Source organism: Gadus chalcogrammus, chromosome 2, assembly GCF_026213295.1.
Source record: "Gadus chalcogrammus isolate NIFS_2021 chromosome 2, NIFS_Gcha_1.0, whole genome shotgun sequence".
Lineage (NCBI taxonomy): Eukaryota > Metazoa > Chordata > Actinopteri > Gadiformes > Gadidae > Gadus > Gadus chalcogrammus.
Window position 1 is genome coordinate 16,879,127 of NC_079413.1, and position 16,776 is coordinate 16,895,902.

Consider the following 16,776-nt stretch of genomic DNA (forward strand, 5'->3'; position numbering starts at 1 on the left):
CAACACCACGGACGTATATTGCCAGTTGGGCAGTGTCAGTGGTGTCTGTGCTCTCATCCAGGGCCACTGAGTACGCACGGAAGTCTTTGACTTTGTCACGTAGTTGACCATAAATGTTACCTGACAGCTCGGTAACACGCTCTGCCACTGTGTTAGGTGACAAGCTGATGCTGGCAAACTGAGCTCTCTTTTCGGGGCAGATAATACTCGCAGCCTGCAACATACACTCCTTAATAAACTCGCCTTCTGTAAAAGGCTTTCCTGCCTTAGCGATCATTTCGCTCAGTGTAAAGCTGGCCTTTACTGCTTTATCAGCCTCGTCGGTTGGTTTCCTAAAGAGAGTTTGTTGCCAGGTGAAACATTTCTTTAGGTCTGTGACTCGCTTCTCCCTCTCATCTCCCCGATATTTCGCATACTCCTCGGCATGCCTCGTTGAGTAATGGCGTCTGATGTTGTATTCTTTGACAACGGCAACTTTTTCAGCACATACAAGGCAGGTAGGGGTTCCCCTGTGCTCAACAAAAAAATATTCTAACTCCCACCTTTCATGAAATTGTCTGTGGACATCGTCAACCTTTCTTTTCCCACTGGGTTTTGAGAGGGACATGATGTGACGCTACGCTTTCACTTGGTGTCAATCCGTTGCTTGCTGCGTTTCCTAGCAACCTGGCTGGCTGCCTGCTATGGTAGCCCATGCGGGCCAAAGCGCGTTTGGTAAAGACACGCGGGCCACATTAACATTACATACTGACGACCACTCGAGGGCCACAAAATGTCGGCCGGCGGGCCACAAGTGGCCCGCGGGCCTTGACTCTGAGACCTCTGCTGTAGACCATTCATTAATTCTTGAAAGGTTAGAAAACCTTGGTGGGGCTTTCAGGCACTGTCTTAAATTGGTTCAGGTCCTACCTACAAAATACAAAATAGGAACTACTTTGTTTCCATTGGCGACTTTGTATCAGAATCAACCAACGTGACATGTGGAGTCCCACAAGGTTCGATCTTAGGACCCTCTTCATTCAACATGCTCCCAATAGGGCAAATCATGCAAAATAACAATATTGACCATCATTGCATTACAGGTCTCCCAAAACAAACTCTGAGGAAGCTTCAGCTTGTTCAGAATGCTGCTGCTAGAGTTCTAACAAAGACCAAAGAATTTGATCATATTACACCAATTCTGAAATCGTTACATTGGCTTCCTGTAGGTCAGAGAATTGATTTTAAAATCATGTTGCTAACCTATAAATCCCTACATGGTTTAGGCCCAAAATATTTAACTGATATGCTTCCACTACATCAGCCTTCTAGACCACTAAGATCCTCTGAGACCAATCTGTTAATTATCCCCAGAGTAAACACAAAACATGGGAAAGCAGGATTTAGTTACTATGCAACAAATAGCTGGAATAAACTCCCAGAGGATTTAAGACTTGCCCCAACTCTGAGCACCTTTAAAACAAGACTGAAGACTTTTATGTTTGCTATAGCTTTCTGCTAAAATCTTAAATACATTGCACTTTCTAAAAAGCTTTTTTTTAACTTTGCCTTTATTTTCTATTTTAATACTAAAATGCCTTTTTCTATTTTACCCATTTCTTTGCATATGTTTTTCTTTTACTTATCTATTATTTTATTTTATTGTATGACAATGTTTATATGTGAAGCACTTTGAGTCTGCCTTGTGTATGAAAAGTGCTATATAAATAAAGTTGCCTTGCCTTGCCTTGCCTTGCCTTGCCTTAATATTAATGTTACTGATGAGCCTTTGTCACAATGACAAAGACACTGCATGGGAAATTGCAGCCACATAAATGCCATTCAGGTGAGTTTCGCGGCAGGCAGCCAAGAAACTCACCACTGACCACTTCTGTTGAGAAAAAATACTATGGTCAGTCAATTTAGAATATTCAAAGAAATGGAAAATAAATGACATGAAAATTTTTTTTTAGAATAATAATTTTAGTTAGAATAATTTGCGTCTCTCTCGTAGATCGCACCATCTTTCAACGTCTTTGTTTAATACAACTGCAAAAGGAAAATGTTTCAAGTCGCCAGATGTAGTGGGAACAAAACTAGTGACGTCTATGAGTCATGAAGGTGACTTGTCTGTGGGAAATGCACTCAGCCTGCTAAGATAATCTGCTGTGAATGTTGAGACTGCTGTCCCGAAAGACATTTATTTTTCATCCAGTTCCTAGTTCATTCAAAGTCAGCCCTATTTTTTTGTTTTCTTTTTTTACTGACTTACTGAATGTAAATGTACTCTATACTCTAATAAACTCTAATACACTCATTTAAAACCCAAGTCATTTGGTTATTTGCAGTGTGGGCAGTAATGCATCACAAAAGTAATGCATTACTGTAATGCATAGAGCTGGGACGACTAGTCGACGTAGTCGACTTCAAAATTCGTCGCCATGAATAATTTGCGTCGACACGTCGCCTCCCCCCCCCCCCCCCCCCCCCCGCACTTATTTTTGTTGAAGCCCCGTTTTAAACAGCCTACTAGATGAACCCTCACTCCAGTCCAGTGGTAGCGTTAAATATGCACCAGAAAGCTAGTCGCCAATCATTTGAAACGGCTCACTCATTGTTTAATAAAAAAAATACTATTTCATTCATCCAAGCGTAATGATTTGTTATTCTTTAATATATTTGATAATTTGTGCATGGCTTAGTCTTAAAAGTATCATGTTTGTGTGGTCAGCTCCTGCCTCATGAGAAGAAGTTGCCTGGAAACGAAATGCTAAATTATCTGTTTTCACTGCTTTCTCAATCGCTCTCTCTCTGTCACACCTCCCCTCCCCCAGCCAGTACATTTGCATTTGAATAGATAAGTGAGGCCACAAAGACGATTTCAGGCCATCTGGCCGTGGCCGTTGGCCGTTTTCACACCTAACCGTGCTCAACTGGCCCCTATTGTTCTCTGGCCTGTATTCACACTAGGCAATCGCAACTGTGGCCTGGCCACGGTAGGCTCTTGCACATACGTCATCACGTCGTAATACGTCACCATCAAGCGTCCGCTTAGTAGAACAACACAGACAACACAGTTGACACATTACTGACGTTGTTGCTTATTTGGAGCAGCACATTTTTATATTTCCGCGTGTGAGCTAGAACCCCAATTTACCCTCCCGGTCCATGCACACACTGGTGGTTTATTGGGTTTCATTCTGTTGTAAATGCGACGGGGGGATCTCCACAGAGATAACGCAGCGATATGATCATGAGCAGTTGACTTCTAACTTGATAAAGTGAAATGTGAGAGAGAAGGTGATGCAGTCGTATTAAACAAAGACGTAAGAAGAAGTTGCCTGGAAACGAAATGCTAAATGATCTGTTTTCACTGCTTTCTCAATCGTTCTCTCTCTGTCACACCTCCCCTCCCCCAGCCAGTACATTTGCATTTGATTAGATAAGTGATGCCACAAAGACGATTTCAGGCCATCTGGCCGTGGCCGTTGGCCGTTTTCACACCTAACCGTGCTCAACTGGCCCCTATTGTTCTCTGGCCTGTATTCACACTAGGCAATCGCAACTGTGGCCTGGCCACGGTAGGCTCTTGTACATACGTCATCACGTCGTAATACGTCACCATCAAGCGTCCGCTTAGTAGAACAACACAGACAACACAGTTGACACGTTACTGACGTTGTTGCTTATTTGGAGCAGCACATTTTTATATTTCCGCGTGTGAGCTAGAACCCCAATTTACCCTCCCGGACCATGCACACACTGGTGGTTTATTGGGTTTCATTCTGTTGTAAATGCGACGGGGGGATCTCCACAGAGATAACGCAGCGATATGATCATGAGCAGTTGACTTCTAACTTGATAAAGTGAAATGTGAGAGAGAAGGTGATGCAGTCGTATTAAACAAAGACGTTGAAAGATGGTGCGATCTACGAGAGGGACGCAAATTATTCTAACACCCGTTCGTCCGGGGTTCAATCCCCACCGAATCAGTGTTTTAGGAAGGAATACTGGAGAAATAAAAAAAAACTTTTCATGTAATTTATTTTCCATTTCTTTGAATATTCTAAATTGATTGACCATAGTATTTTTTTTCAACAGAAGTGGTCAGTGGTCAGTGGTGAGTTTCTTGGCTGCCTGCCGCGAAACTCACCTGAATGGAATTTATGTGGCTGCAATTTCCCATGCAGTTTCTTTGTCATTGTGACAAAGGCTTATCAGTAACATTAATATTAACATTAACTTTACCATGAGTTATTGCAAGGTATATTTGGGGTATAGGGATATTGTAAGACATATTTATTATATAAAAAGTAAATTCTTAGGCCTAATTTCTCTGATATAAAGGAAATTAAAAAAATAAGGCAACGGCAAGAATTAAATGAAGTACCCAGGACGCGAACTCGGGTCTCCCGTATCGCAGGGCAGATGCTAAACCACTCAGCAAACTGCTGGTTCACAAATTTCATGGAATACATGGTTTTTGATGTCTCAGCCACACCCACAGTGTCTATTGTCTATGCTAGGGTACTTACTTATCTATTCATTCAAAAAGAATGTAACAATTTGCATTTGACAGTAGCAAACGATATATTGCAAAAGTTGGAACAGTGTGTCCACTCATTTTTTTATCCTTCTATATTTTTATATCCTTTTATTTATTTATTTTTTAATTATATTAATAAAATAAAAAATATATAAACTTTGTTTTATAATTTTTTTTAATGTCACGCAATCGACCCGCACTACTCTAGCGGTCGACCAGTCGATCGCGGTCGACGTATTGGCCACCTCTGTCTGTCTGTCTGTCTGTCTGTCTGTCTGTCTGTCTGTCTGTCTGTCTGTCTGTCTGTCTGTCTGTCTGTCTGTCTGTCTGTCTATAGATATCAATCTTATTCACTTCAGAATGTCCCCTTGCGACCTCTGCTGACAAAGAAAGAGCATTGCATCCTTGGAAAAAAAACAATTACATAGGAACACATAAAAAAATGGTGTATAATAGCTTTCCCGGTCTGAAAAAAAAAAAATATTAACACAGGGTGGTACAACAGACATATTTAGGAAAATTCAAGAAAGTAGGGATTTGGAATGTGATCGAGTGCAAAGATATATTTTATTTTAACTCACAGGGGTCATTTGACCCCTTCGACGGCTGTTCTAGTGTTAAAGCTAAATGGTCCCGCCCCCAGAAACGTTTTTTTTTCTTCAGACTTGACTGTCAGGAGTTTCAAAACATATGCGCGACAGAACACTGCCAATATTCACGTGACTCAAAGCTTGCGCCTGTGTGGTCAAATCTCTGAAAAGTCAATGCTGAAAAGTCAGTTCTGAAAAAATACGTTGCAATGGCGTGAACGTACACCTTTACAAGTTTTTAAAACTAAATAAACAACCTTTCAAAACTTATTTCTCAATGTATGAACACCTGTTTGCAGATCCCATTTACAAGGTTTCAAAACCGGGAAACAATGAAATACACTGTTAGAACAGTGCCAGATTTGAAACTCTGCAAATGCGCTGGTGAAATTGTTTGAACTTTGAAAATGTGTTGGTGAAAATGATGAAGAAGATAAAACAGAACAGAACACCTCAGGGCTCCAGAGTGCGCCTAATTTGGGCGCACATGCGCCTAGAATTCGGGGTAGTGCGACCAAATATTTCATTTGGGCGCACCGGTGCGACTGAAAATGTATCTGGTATAATTATTATTATTTTATTTTTTTACAGAGCAGTCTATTCATAATATTGCAATGACCACGGGAGAGGCAGTGAATGAAGTATTGATTATTAGACAGCGATTTATTAGATACCTAATAAGCCGTTGGAACACGCAAGACCGGTAACAATAGCAACGCCGGTAAACAAACCCGCGAAGCCCAATCCAGGGCCCTGTACTGCGAAGCTCGATTAGAGGGTTAGCGAGGTATGTTGAGCTGAAAGCCTGGGTTAGCTGTACCATGAAAGTCGATCTCTTTAAGCGTCGCTGTATCACCATTGGTGACTTACGCTCGCAACCAAACCTGGTCGGGAGCAGCTTTTCAGCGAGTCTACCCGGAGATCGGCTACTTATATCGGCGTGCGCAGCTTCCTAGCCCCTCCTCCGATAATGGCGTCACCATTTGTGGGTGTTCCCATGGACCTCGGCGCACTTATCGTACACGCGTCTCTCCGGAGACAGAGGGTTTTTCGGGACAGAACCGATCCCTTGGCATTGTCTGACGATATTCTTTATGAGATATACAGATTCGTCATTTATTTAAGGCATTTATTTAATGGTCAAAATATTATTAATCAATGCCGTAAATATCGACGGTGCAACCGGTGCAGCTGCCCGGTTGCCCCCCCCCTCAACAACTCAGCGCAAGGCAGGCACGGTCCAACCCCCCCCCCCCTCAACAACGCAAAACTTGGGTGCGCCATAAATACGTGCTGGTGCACCCTAATTAAAAATTTAGGCGCACCAGTGCACCCAAGGAAAAAGTTAGTCTGGAGCCCTGCACCTTTTTTCAGGTTATAATCTTTTTTCAGTGTTGCAAAACCTTTTTTACAAGGTGTTGAGTTTTCAAACCCAGACCTACAAGCCTTTGAAACTTTCTTTTTCAGGTTTGAATTATGGCAGGAAACTGGCTCCATATGCCGGCCCCCTACGGCTCTGGGGGGACAGGACGCAGCAGTAGGAGTGAGACTTACTGCCCGTCCTCTACTACCCCACCCCCGCAGGTGGTGAACAAGCCGGACAGCCACGGCGGGGGTCTGGACTGGACCCGTATCTGTGAGCAGTCATCCAAAGTGATTACCTTCATCGACCTGGCGGGCCACGAGAAGTACCTGAAGACCACCGTGTTCGGCATGACCGGACACCTGCCCGACTTCTGCATGCTCATGGTGAGGTTTGTGTGTGTGTGTGTGTGTGTGTGTGTGTGTGTGTGTGTGTGTGTGTGTGTGTGTGTGTGTGTGTGTGTGTGTGTGTGTGTGTGTGTGTGTGTTACTGCACTCAAGGGCTGTGATATGGAGTTTGGTCGAAATGTGTGCTAACTCAATCTAAAATTATTCCCTCCCTCTCCCCTCCCCCTCTTCCCCCCCCAGGTGGGCAGTAACGCTGGCATCGTGGGGACGACCCGGGAGCACCTGGGCCTGGCCCTGGCACTCAACGTGCCCGTGTTCGTGGTCGTCACCAAGATCGACATGTACCCCGCTCACATCCTCCAAGGTGGGTCCGCCCCCTGCCCCTCCCACATCCTCCAAAGTGGCTCCGCCCCCCAGCCCCCCCCGTCCCCCCGCTACCCTCTGTGTGGTTAACCAATGCCAACCAACGTAGTGACGCACACGTGAACCTCTGACCCTCTAGAGACTAAAGGTCTCCTCACATTGCTCTGACCCGTGGTCAGTCTGGGGCTCAGTGAGGTTAGTCTGGGGCTCAGTGAGGTTAGTCTGGGGCCCAGTGAGGTTAGTCTGAGGTTAGTCTGGGGCTCAGTGAGGTTAGTCTGGAGCTCAGTGAGGTTTGTCTGGGTGACAGTGAGGTTATTCTGAGGTTAGTCTGGGGCTCAGTGGGGTTAGTCTGGAGCTCAGTGAGGTTAGTCTGGGGCTCAGTGAGGTTAGTCTGGGGTTAGCCTGGGGCTCAGTGAGGTCCTCACGAGGCTCCTCCCCTCAGAGACGCTGCAGCTGCTCCAGAGGTTGCTGAAGTCTCCGGGCTGCAGGAAGATCCCGGTCCTGGTCCAGAGCCGGGACGACGTCATAATCACCGCCTCCAATTTCAGCTCAGAGAGGTACACACCGCTACCCCCGTTAGTCTTCAGCCCCCTGCTAGCCTCTAGCCCAGTTAGCCTTTAGCCCCCTGTTAGCCTTTAGCCCCCTGCTTGCCTCTAGCTCCTGTTAGCCTTTACCCCCCTGTTAACGTTTAGCCCCTTGTTAGCCTTTAGCCCCCAGTCAGCCTTTAGCCCCCTGCTAGCCTCTAGCCCCTGTTAGCTGTTACCACATGTTAGCCTTTGCCCCCTGTTAGCCTTCAGCCCCCTGCTATATGCTCTGAACGCTAGCCAGCTGACCCGCCAGCTGTGCCTGTCTCTCTTCCTGCAGGCTGTGTCCCATCTTCCAGGTCTCCAACGTGAGCGGGCAGAACGTGGACCTGCTGAAGGTCTTCCTCAACCTGCTGTCCTCGCGGACGTCCTACCGGGACGACCAGCCTGCCGAGTTCCAGATTGACGACACCTACTCGGTCCCGGTATGACCTCTGACCTCAATGACCTCTGACCTCCGTGACCTCCGACCCTCACAACCTCTGCAGTACTCTTGATGAGCTTCCATTTGGGGCCACATTAAGGTCTGTAGCCCCTAGCTGCTTTTTGTGATGCTAACTCCCATTAGCTGCTGTTTGTGATGCTAACCCCCCATTAGCTGCTGTCTGTGATGCTAACCCACCATTAGCTGCTGTCTGTGATGCTAACCCACCATTAGCTGCTCTTTGTGATACTAACCCCACATTAGCTGCTCTTTGTGATGCTAACCCACTGAAGACCACTAGGCACAATGCTGCCAGTCTGCTAACCCACCACTCACAACTCCATGACCTCCCTTACCCCCCCCCCCCCCCGCCCCCCTCCACCAGGGCGTGGGCACGGTGGTGTCGGGGACTACTTTGCGCGGACTGATCCGCCTCAACGACACAATGCTGCTGGGCCCCGACCCGCTGGGCAGTTTCCTGTCCATTGCCGTCAAGTCCATCCACAGGAAGAGGATGGCGGTGAAGGAGGTGAGGGGGGGGCAGACCGCCTACTTCGCCCTCAAGAAGGTGAAGAGGGAGGGGGAGGGGGGCAGTGGGAGGGGGGTGGAGCCTCTACCCATTTGGCGCCGGTCTTCCTCTAAACCCCTCCCCTCTCCCCAGATCAAGCGCTCCTCCATCAGGAAGGGCATGGTGATGGTCTCGCCGTGCCTCCACCCCCAGGCCTGTTGGGAGTTCGAGGCAGAGATCCTGGTGCTGCACCACCCAACCACAATCTCCCCCCGCTACCAGGCCATGGGTGGGTGTCCCTGGGGGGTCACATCAGACACTGGGAGGGGGTGAGGGGAGATACCTTACCCACGACCACTTTGAAATCTGACAGCAGTGGTCCTCAAATTGGGTCTGCGTACCCCTAGGGGCACTCTGGAGAACTGCATACAAAATAAAGATAACCCTGAGCAAGTTTAAATCAGTATATGGAAAATCGAGAAAGTATGTATAAAAAAAAAAAAAAAAAATGTAAATCTGAAAACAAAGGCAAGGAGATGATGTGAGAAAGAAAATCGCATCCAAAAATATAAAGATGTCATCAGTGTCAGCAGGAATATATTGGAATGGATTCACCTCTACATGCTCTGACCCAAGAGGGGGTCACCTCTACATGCTCTGACCCTCCCTTTGCATTGGGCTTCCCGACAAAGTGTATTTACCACTTTATTGGGAAAGTATCTAATAGTAGGTACACCAGTAGAAACCATTTGAGAAACAGTGTCTCCCAGTGTGTTTAAGGGCTAGTGGTGACATGTGACCCTCCCTTCGCCCACTGCAGTGCATTGTGGGAGCATCCGTCAGACGGCCACCATCCTGACAATGAGCCGCGCCTGCCTCCGCACCGGGGACAAGGCGGCGGTCCGCCTCCGCTTCATCAAGACCCCCGAATACCTGCTCCGTCACCAGAGGCTGGTGTTCAGGGAGGGCCGCACCAAGGCCGTGGGCACCATCACCAAGGTAACAGCACCATCAGCACCATCACCAAGGCCATGGGCACCATCACCAAGGTAACAGCAACATCAGCAGCATCACCAAGGTAACATCACCATCACCAAGGTAAGAGCACCATCGGCACCATCCCCAAGGAGGGGGCACCATCACCAAGGTAGGGGCACCGTCAGAGACACCGAACTCCGACAAAAATAGAACAATTCAAAAATATCTATCTTTGAGATACTACTAAGTGCCTCCTGACTTCATTATCTTAGTATTGCTGTTAGAATAGTTATTCAATAATTTGACAAGCCAAATAACTGAATGAATTCAATCTCTCTTCTTTCAGCTCCTCCAGTCGTCCAATCATCTGCCGTCCAACTCCAAACCTCCGCAAATCAAGATGCAGTCCACCAAGAAGGTCCTGCCCCGCTGGGAGGAGGGCCCCTTGATGGCCAATGAGGAGGCGCCTACAGCCATATCGCTGACCGCCACTCAAAACTCTTCACAACCGGTAAGGGGAAACATCAAGTGGTCTCAAAAAGGCGGTACAGCCGTGCATTATGAAGATCAACAGACAGATCAGACGCTCTCTCACTCACACCACCCTGGAGTCGGGTGAACCAGCAGAATCGTTTTCACCCAGTAAACAGTCAGATTTCCCAGTGACCCTCCCAGTTTAACACCAGTGGACCTCCCAGTTTAACACCCAGGGAACCTCCCAGTTTGACACCAGTGAACCTCCCAGTTTGACACCAGTGACCCTCCCAGTTTAACACCAGTGAACATCCCAGTTTAACACCAGGGAACCTCCCAGTTTACCACCCAGTGATCAGTAGTTCACTAGAGACTGTTCCTATACACTCACCAGGGGTCTCATTTATAACCGTTGCGTGCGCACAAAACAGGGTTGAAATTGGCGTACGTGACTTTCCACGCCAAGGTTCTGATCTATAAAAAAACAACTTGACGGGAGAATGTGCGCAGCCCTACGCATGGTTTGGAGGAAAAGGAGAATTGGCGACACAGATGGTGTGGTGGTGAACTGAAGTCAGACAGAAGAATTGTAGAGTAAGAAGAACGATTATGTTTTATCATCGCCCTTCATGAATTTAATTTCAACCCGTATCATGTGTTAAATCTATGTAATCTGAATAATTTAAGTCAACTGTGTTATTTCTCAGTTATAACTCCAGAAACATCTCCTTAGAATAGAAATAAATAAAAAAATCTCTATATTTAATCCCGTCACTCCATACTGTCCACTGATGGCGCGACTGCATGGAATAAAGCATCCGTCCAACATGTGTCAATAACATAATATTTTTATGTGACACTGTAAACACATAATCAAATGTCAATTAAATCCCAAGTGTGGAAAACCAAGCCACACTCCTCCTCACAATCGTTGTCCTTGATGCTTTTCATGACAAATCAGGCATTAAAAAGGGGCTATGTTCAAGAACATTTTACTTGGGTGATTACAAACTGATTATCCAAGGTGTTCTCGGTCAGTCTTATTACCGTAACCCTATAAATACAGAGGTGAGCGCAGTGGTAATGCTGCACCATATGGCACTTCTGGCGGACCATGGAAATGGCAGGATCCGGAGGGAGAGGGTCTTTAGGGACCATAACGATTTATTGGTAGGCTACATAAAAATATGTACCTTTATGTCGGACCACTTCTTTTTTAATTCTGGGACTGTGCGCACCGTGCTACTGACAGAGTTCACTGCTGCAGCAACATGTTGCCACTCACTCTGCTTTTTGTTGTTGGCGATCCCAATCCCGTGACCACCGAACAAAACTACTTTTCGGGCCTCCATCTCACCCACAAGTGACTCCACCTCAACATCCGTGAAATTTCGCTTTTTTGATTTTCTCAGTCCTTCTGCCATTGTTTCCGACAAGACATAATACTTGCATCTGAGTCTGTTTTATATGCAGATCGCATTCATGAGGTCATTTGCCTTGACCATTTATGGTTAAAAAGGGGCGTGTACAGGGCGGAACGTGAAGCTGATTTAGCTGCGCACACTTGCAGAGCTGTGTTCGCGTCCTCGGCAGCCAGTCAGTTTCGTTCGCAGTGGGTGCAGGTCTCCGCCAGGGCTGCGCCTTGTCACCAATCCTGTTTGTGATATACATGGACAGGATATCGAGGCGTAGTCGTGGTGGGGAGGGGTTGCAGTTCGGTGGTCTGAGGATCTCGTCACTGCTTTATGATGATGTGGTCCTCATTGGATCATCGGCCTGTGACCTTCAGCACTCACTGGATCGGCTGGCGGCCGAATGTGAAGCGGCTGGGATGAGGATCAGCACCGCTAAATCGGAGGCCATGACTCTTAGCAGGAAACCGATGGATTGCTTGCTCCGGGCAGGAAATGAGTCCTTAGCCCAAGTGAAGGAGTTCAAGTACCTCGGGGTCTTGTTCGCGAGTGAGGGTACTATGGAGCGTGAGATTGGCCGGAGAATCGGAGCAGCGGGGGCGGTATTGCGTTCGCTTTACCGCACCGTTGTAACGAAAAGAGAGCTGAGCCGCAAGGCAAAGCTCTCGATCTACCGGTCGATCTTCGTTCCTATCCTCACTTATGGTCATGAGGGCTGGGTGATGACCGAAAGGACGAGATCGCGGGTACAAGCGGCCGAGATGAGTTTACTCAGAAGGGTGGCTGGCGTCTCCCTTAGGGATAGGGTGAGAAGCTCAGCCATCCGTGAGGAACTCGGATTAGAGCCGCTGCTCCTTTACTTAGAAAGGAGTCAGCTGAGGTGGTTCGGGCATCTGGTAAGGATGCCCACTGGGCGCCTTCCTTGGGAGGTGTTTCAGGCACGTCCAGTGGGGAGGAGACCTCGGGGAAGACCCAGGACTAGGTGGAGAGATTATATCTCAACACTGGCCTGGGAACGCCTCGGGATCCCCCCGTCAGAGTTGGTCAATGTGGCCGGGAAAGGGAAGTCTGGGGCCCCCTGCTTGAGCTGCTCCCCCCGCGACCCGACCCCGGATAAGCGGACGAAAATGAGATGAGATGAGACACTTGCAGGCACTCTGTGATTTATAAAGCAAAGATTGCGTACGTTGTGCGTATGCAGGGTTTTATAAATCAGAATATTTTTTGGCGCACGCAAAACTTGGCTTTTGGGCGTACATACACTTTTAGTAACGATCCCACGCACAGTTTTATAAATGAGACCCCAGACCTTTAGAACCTTTGCTGTTTTTAATCAAAATGAGAAGCCGTTTCCACCGAACCCAATGATCCCTGCCTCACAATGAGTCACATGACGGCTCCGTCACATGACAGCTCCGTCTACCTCCTGACCTTGGCCGACTCGAACCCATGAGCAAACGTCAAGGCGTCTCACCCCCATCTCTGTTCCTCTGCTGTGTGGCCCGGGACGGCCCAGGGGAAGGCGGAGAGGGAGCCGCAGCTTAACGAGGGCGGCAACGACAACAAGGTAACTCGTTAAGAACGGGTAGCTCGTTAAGAACAGGTAACTCGTTAAGAACAGGGAACTCGTTAAGAGCGGCTAGCTCGTAAAGAACGGGGAACTCGTTCAGAACGGCTAGCTCTTTGACAACGGGATCTCGTTAAGAACGGCTAGCTTGTTAAGAATGGGTAACTCGTTAGGAACGGGAACATGTGAAGATCCGGTAGCTTGGGCGCCCTGGTGGCTCAACAGGTAGAGCGCCTACCATTCAGGCCCAGTCCTGACCGCAGTGGCCCGGTTTTGATTCCTGCCCCCCGTGGTCCTTGACTGCATGTCCTCCCCTCTCTCTCCTATACCTTCCCGTCTATCTCACTCTATCATAAAGCATCAAAATCAAATAATAAATCTTTGAAAATAAAAAGAACAGGCCCAATTAAGAACGGCTCCGCCATTCACAGGGAGTTCTTATTTTTCCCGGTTTCTTTCGCCTTTTAAAGGAATGCTTGTGTTCTATTTGCATGCAAATAAAGAGGTTTTTCCCCCAAGTAAAACTGTCTTTTTGTGACCAGACAAAGGGCATGCTGGGAAATGTGGTCTTTATGTATCTGCTTTTCCAAAGCAAAGACAAGTCTTTCTCATATCATCGATCGTCTGCCTCGGTTGACCCTCGGTTAATAAAGGGTCATAATGGGTGAGGAGGAAAGCTCATCATGGTCCCTCCCTCTTTCAGCCCAAGGGAGGAGGGGGGAGGAGGAGAGGAGGGCAGAGACACCGAGGGAAAGGACAGACTACCACCACCTCAGCCACTGCGCCCCCTACAGGGCTGGAGGACTGCTGAACGAACACACACACACCCCCCCCTCCCTTCTCATTCTATCCTAACAGACTGTTTTCCTGGATTTCTCCTCTGCTGCAGCCCTGAGGTGTTGGGACGTCTGGGGGTCATAGGAGAGAGAGCGGGTACTGGGTTGGCTCTCAGCGAAGTTGTTCTGTTTATATATTGGTATAGTTTTGAATTTACTAGACTACAGCACTTTTAAATATTCAAAAATTCCAACTTGGTGCTTTTATTTTTATTTAGTTTTACTTTTCCCCAGACCAGATAAGATCAGGACGACATGATTCTCTGAGACCAAATGTGGGACCGCAGTGAGGAACCTTGCACGGCCTTTTAATAGCACTACAGGAGAACACGTCTGGTCCTACACACAATGCAATAGACGCAGGGGTGGGGGGCTGAGACCACAACACGAGGTAACGGGTCCCACTTCCCAGCAGCTAGAACCATAGAAACACGCGCCCCACCTCCCTCCATCATCAGTAGCATCGAAGGATACCTTCGATAGGGAAGAGGTTTGAAAATCACTGTTGAATGTAATACATGGGGTACCGGTACTTGGGGTTTGAACTTATGGAAAATAAGAGATTTTATAGATTTATTTATTGCCATGAAAGCAGTCATTTCATTTATTGATTGAGTTCAATCCAGGGTCTTTGTTCTGTTTGTTCCTTGTGTCCAAAACGACGGTTCTCTTTGAATGCAATAAACTCTGCATGCGTCCAATTGCACATGACCGTTGAGCAAGGCAGAATTGGCGGGTTTCTATCCTTCCTCATGCATTAAGACCTATGTGGAGTAACATGTGGGCGTTTGACGCACTTTGTCGCAGACCTATTTTCCAATAAATCGGCTTTATTAAACTGGACAGTTGTCAGTTTTTGTTTTAAATACATTTACACATTCAGGGAATGTGAAAATGAATAGGAAATGAGTCCTTAGCCCAAGTGAAGGAGTTCAAGTACCTCGGGGTTCCGCGAGTGAGGGTACGATGGAGCGTGAGATTGGCCGGAGAATCGGAGCAGCGGGGGCGGTATTGCGTTCGCTTTACCGCACCGTTGTTACGAAAAGAGAGCTGAGCCGCAAGGCAAAGCTCTCGATCTACCGGTCGATCTTCGTTCCTATCCTCACCTATGGTCATGAGGGTTGGGTGATGACCGAAAAGACGAGATTGCGGGTACAAGCGGCCGAGATGAGGGTGGCTGGCGTCTCCCTTAGGGATAGGGTGAGAAGCTCAGCCATCCGTGAGGAACTCGAATTTTGAGCCGCTGCTCCTTTACTTGGAAAGGAGTCAGCTGAGGTGGTTCGGGCATCTGGTAAGGATGCCCACTGGGCGCCTCCCTTGGGAGGTGTTTCAGGCACGTCCAGTGGGACGGAGACCTCGGGGAAGACCCAGGACTAGGTGGAGAGATTATATCTCAACATTGGCCTGGGAACGCCTCGGGATCCCCCCGTCAGAGCTGGTCAATGTGGCCCGGGAAAGGGAAGTCTGGGGCCCCCTGCTTAAGCTGCTCCCCCCGCGACCCGACCCCGGATAAGCGGATGAAGATGATGAATGTGAAAATATCAACGCTTTAAGATGTTTGGTTAAAAATATTTTTGGGAAAAAGTGAATTCTAAATGTGACGATGTATATCTATAGTTCAAGATCTAGATATCTGGCTCTCTAATGAATAAAACTAGACTGAATTATTGATGAAGTCCTAGTTAATGAACCATGTTTGAAAAAAAATCCAAACTAACACACAGTAGTCAGATTCTGCTTCACACCAAGGCAGAACCCGTATGAAACATCAAACTCAGAAGGAAAACACCAGAGTATCTTGCCTCATATATATTTTATCATAGTTTAACATGTTTTTACATTGTATGTACAACAGAGAGGAGCCGCATCCTAGTGAAGTCTCGGTTACAGAAACAAAACATGATGGTTTCTTCAGAGCGGATAAGAGACAGAAGTCTCTTCAGAAGCCTCTTGAAGACGCTTGACAGACAGAGCAGATGCACAGTTCTGTGAATCTGGGGTCTGCGGTCTGACAGACCTCGGAGTGCCTCAAAGGGACACCCTGAAACAAGTGATATTGAGGAGGTCCATCTGAAGTTGGGCAGTGAAGAAGAAAAGGGATCTCTAAAGTAAAACCAAGGAAGGGGGATGGACTCTTGGTCGGATCGTCCAGCAGCAAACTCCTATCAGAGGACCACCATGTTCAGTTTCTGTGTTCCTCCTCAGGTCTCAGCCCGCCTGACGTGGGCTCTTGGGATGGGACTTTTGAGTGAGTCTGATTCGTCTGTCGGGAGATGCAGAGGAACTCAAACGGGATTGTTCTCCAAATGAGCCTCATTTGGGTTGCAGGATTCTGATTGGTCCTCTAAGGACTGACCTCTGAGGCGTGACCCTATGTTTTGATCACATGGAACAACTCATGTCCAAAATAAAGGTCACCGCGGAGGAAGCCTCAACATGAAGTGAGCTGTGATTGGATGAGAGAGGCCGTGGAGTGTCTTGTGATTGGATGAGGGAGGTGGACTGAGCTGTGATTGGATGAGGGAGGTGGTTTTAAAGTAACAGTGTAGGGTCAGCAGATCAGCGTGACAGCAGTCACATAGTGTCCTCTAAGATTATTCCATCGGAAAGGGGGTGGGTCTATCCATCGGAAGGGGGTGGGTCTATCCATCGGAATGGGCGGATCTGTCCTAAAGAAGGGACGGGTCTATCCGTCTGAGGGGGTGGGCCTATCCGTCGATGTCCCAGCTGAAGAGGTGGTGCTTCACCAGCATGTCCTGGACCCCCTCCTTCAGGGGCCGCTGCTCCTTCTCCTGCAGAGCCAAA

The 16,776-nt window shown here is 47.7% G+C and overlaps 2 protein-coding genes across 2 annotated transcripts in view; one reads left to right on the top strand and one right to left on the bottom strand.

Annotated features, from left to right (window-relative positions):
* LOC130376058 (GTP-binding protein 1-like) overlaps positions 1-14,937 on the top strand; it is a 37,298-nt gene extending 22,361 nt beyond the window's left edge. Inside the window, exons 5-13 of the mRNA XM_056583271.1 lie at positions 6,700-6,864; positions 7,066-7,189; positions 7,631-7,745; positions 8,053-8,197; positions 8,582-8,764; positions 8,858-8,993; positions 9,525-9,703; positions 10,029-10,193; positions 13,839-14,937. Coding sequence (XP_056439246.1) covers positions 6,700-6,864; positions 7,066-7,189; positions 7,631-7,745; positions 8,053-8,197; positions 8,582-8,764; positions 8,858-8,993; positions 9,525-9,703; positions 10,029-10,193; positions 13,839-13,946 — 1,320 coding nt within the window. The 3' untranslated portion in view covers positions 13,947-14,937. The remainder of the gene's footprint in view (positions 1-6,699; positions 6,865-7,065; positions 7,190-7,630; positions 7,746-8,052; positions 8,198-8,581; positions 8,765-8,857; positions 8,994-9,524; positions 9,704-10,028; positions 10,194-13,838) is intronic.
* Positions 12,440-16,776, bottom strand: part of sgsm3 (small G protein signaling modulator 3) — a 37,844-nt gene continuing 33,507 nt past the window's right edge. Inside the window, exon 21 of the mRNA XM_056583258.1 lies at positions 12,440-16,763. Coding sequence (XP_056439233.1) covers positions 16,680-16,763 — 84 coding nt within the window. The 3' untranslated portion in view covers positions 12,440-16,679. The remainder of the gene's footprint in view (positions 16,764-16,776) is intronic.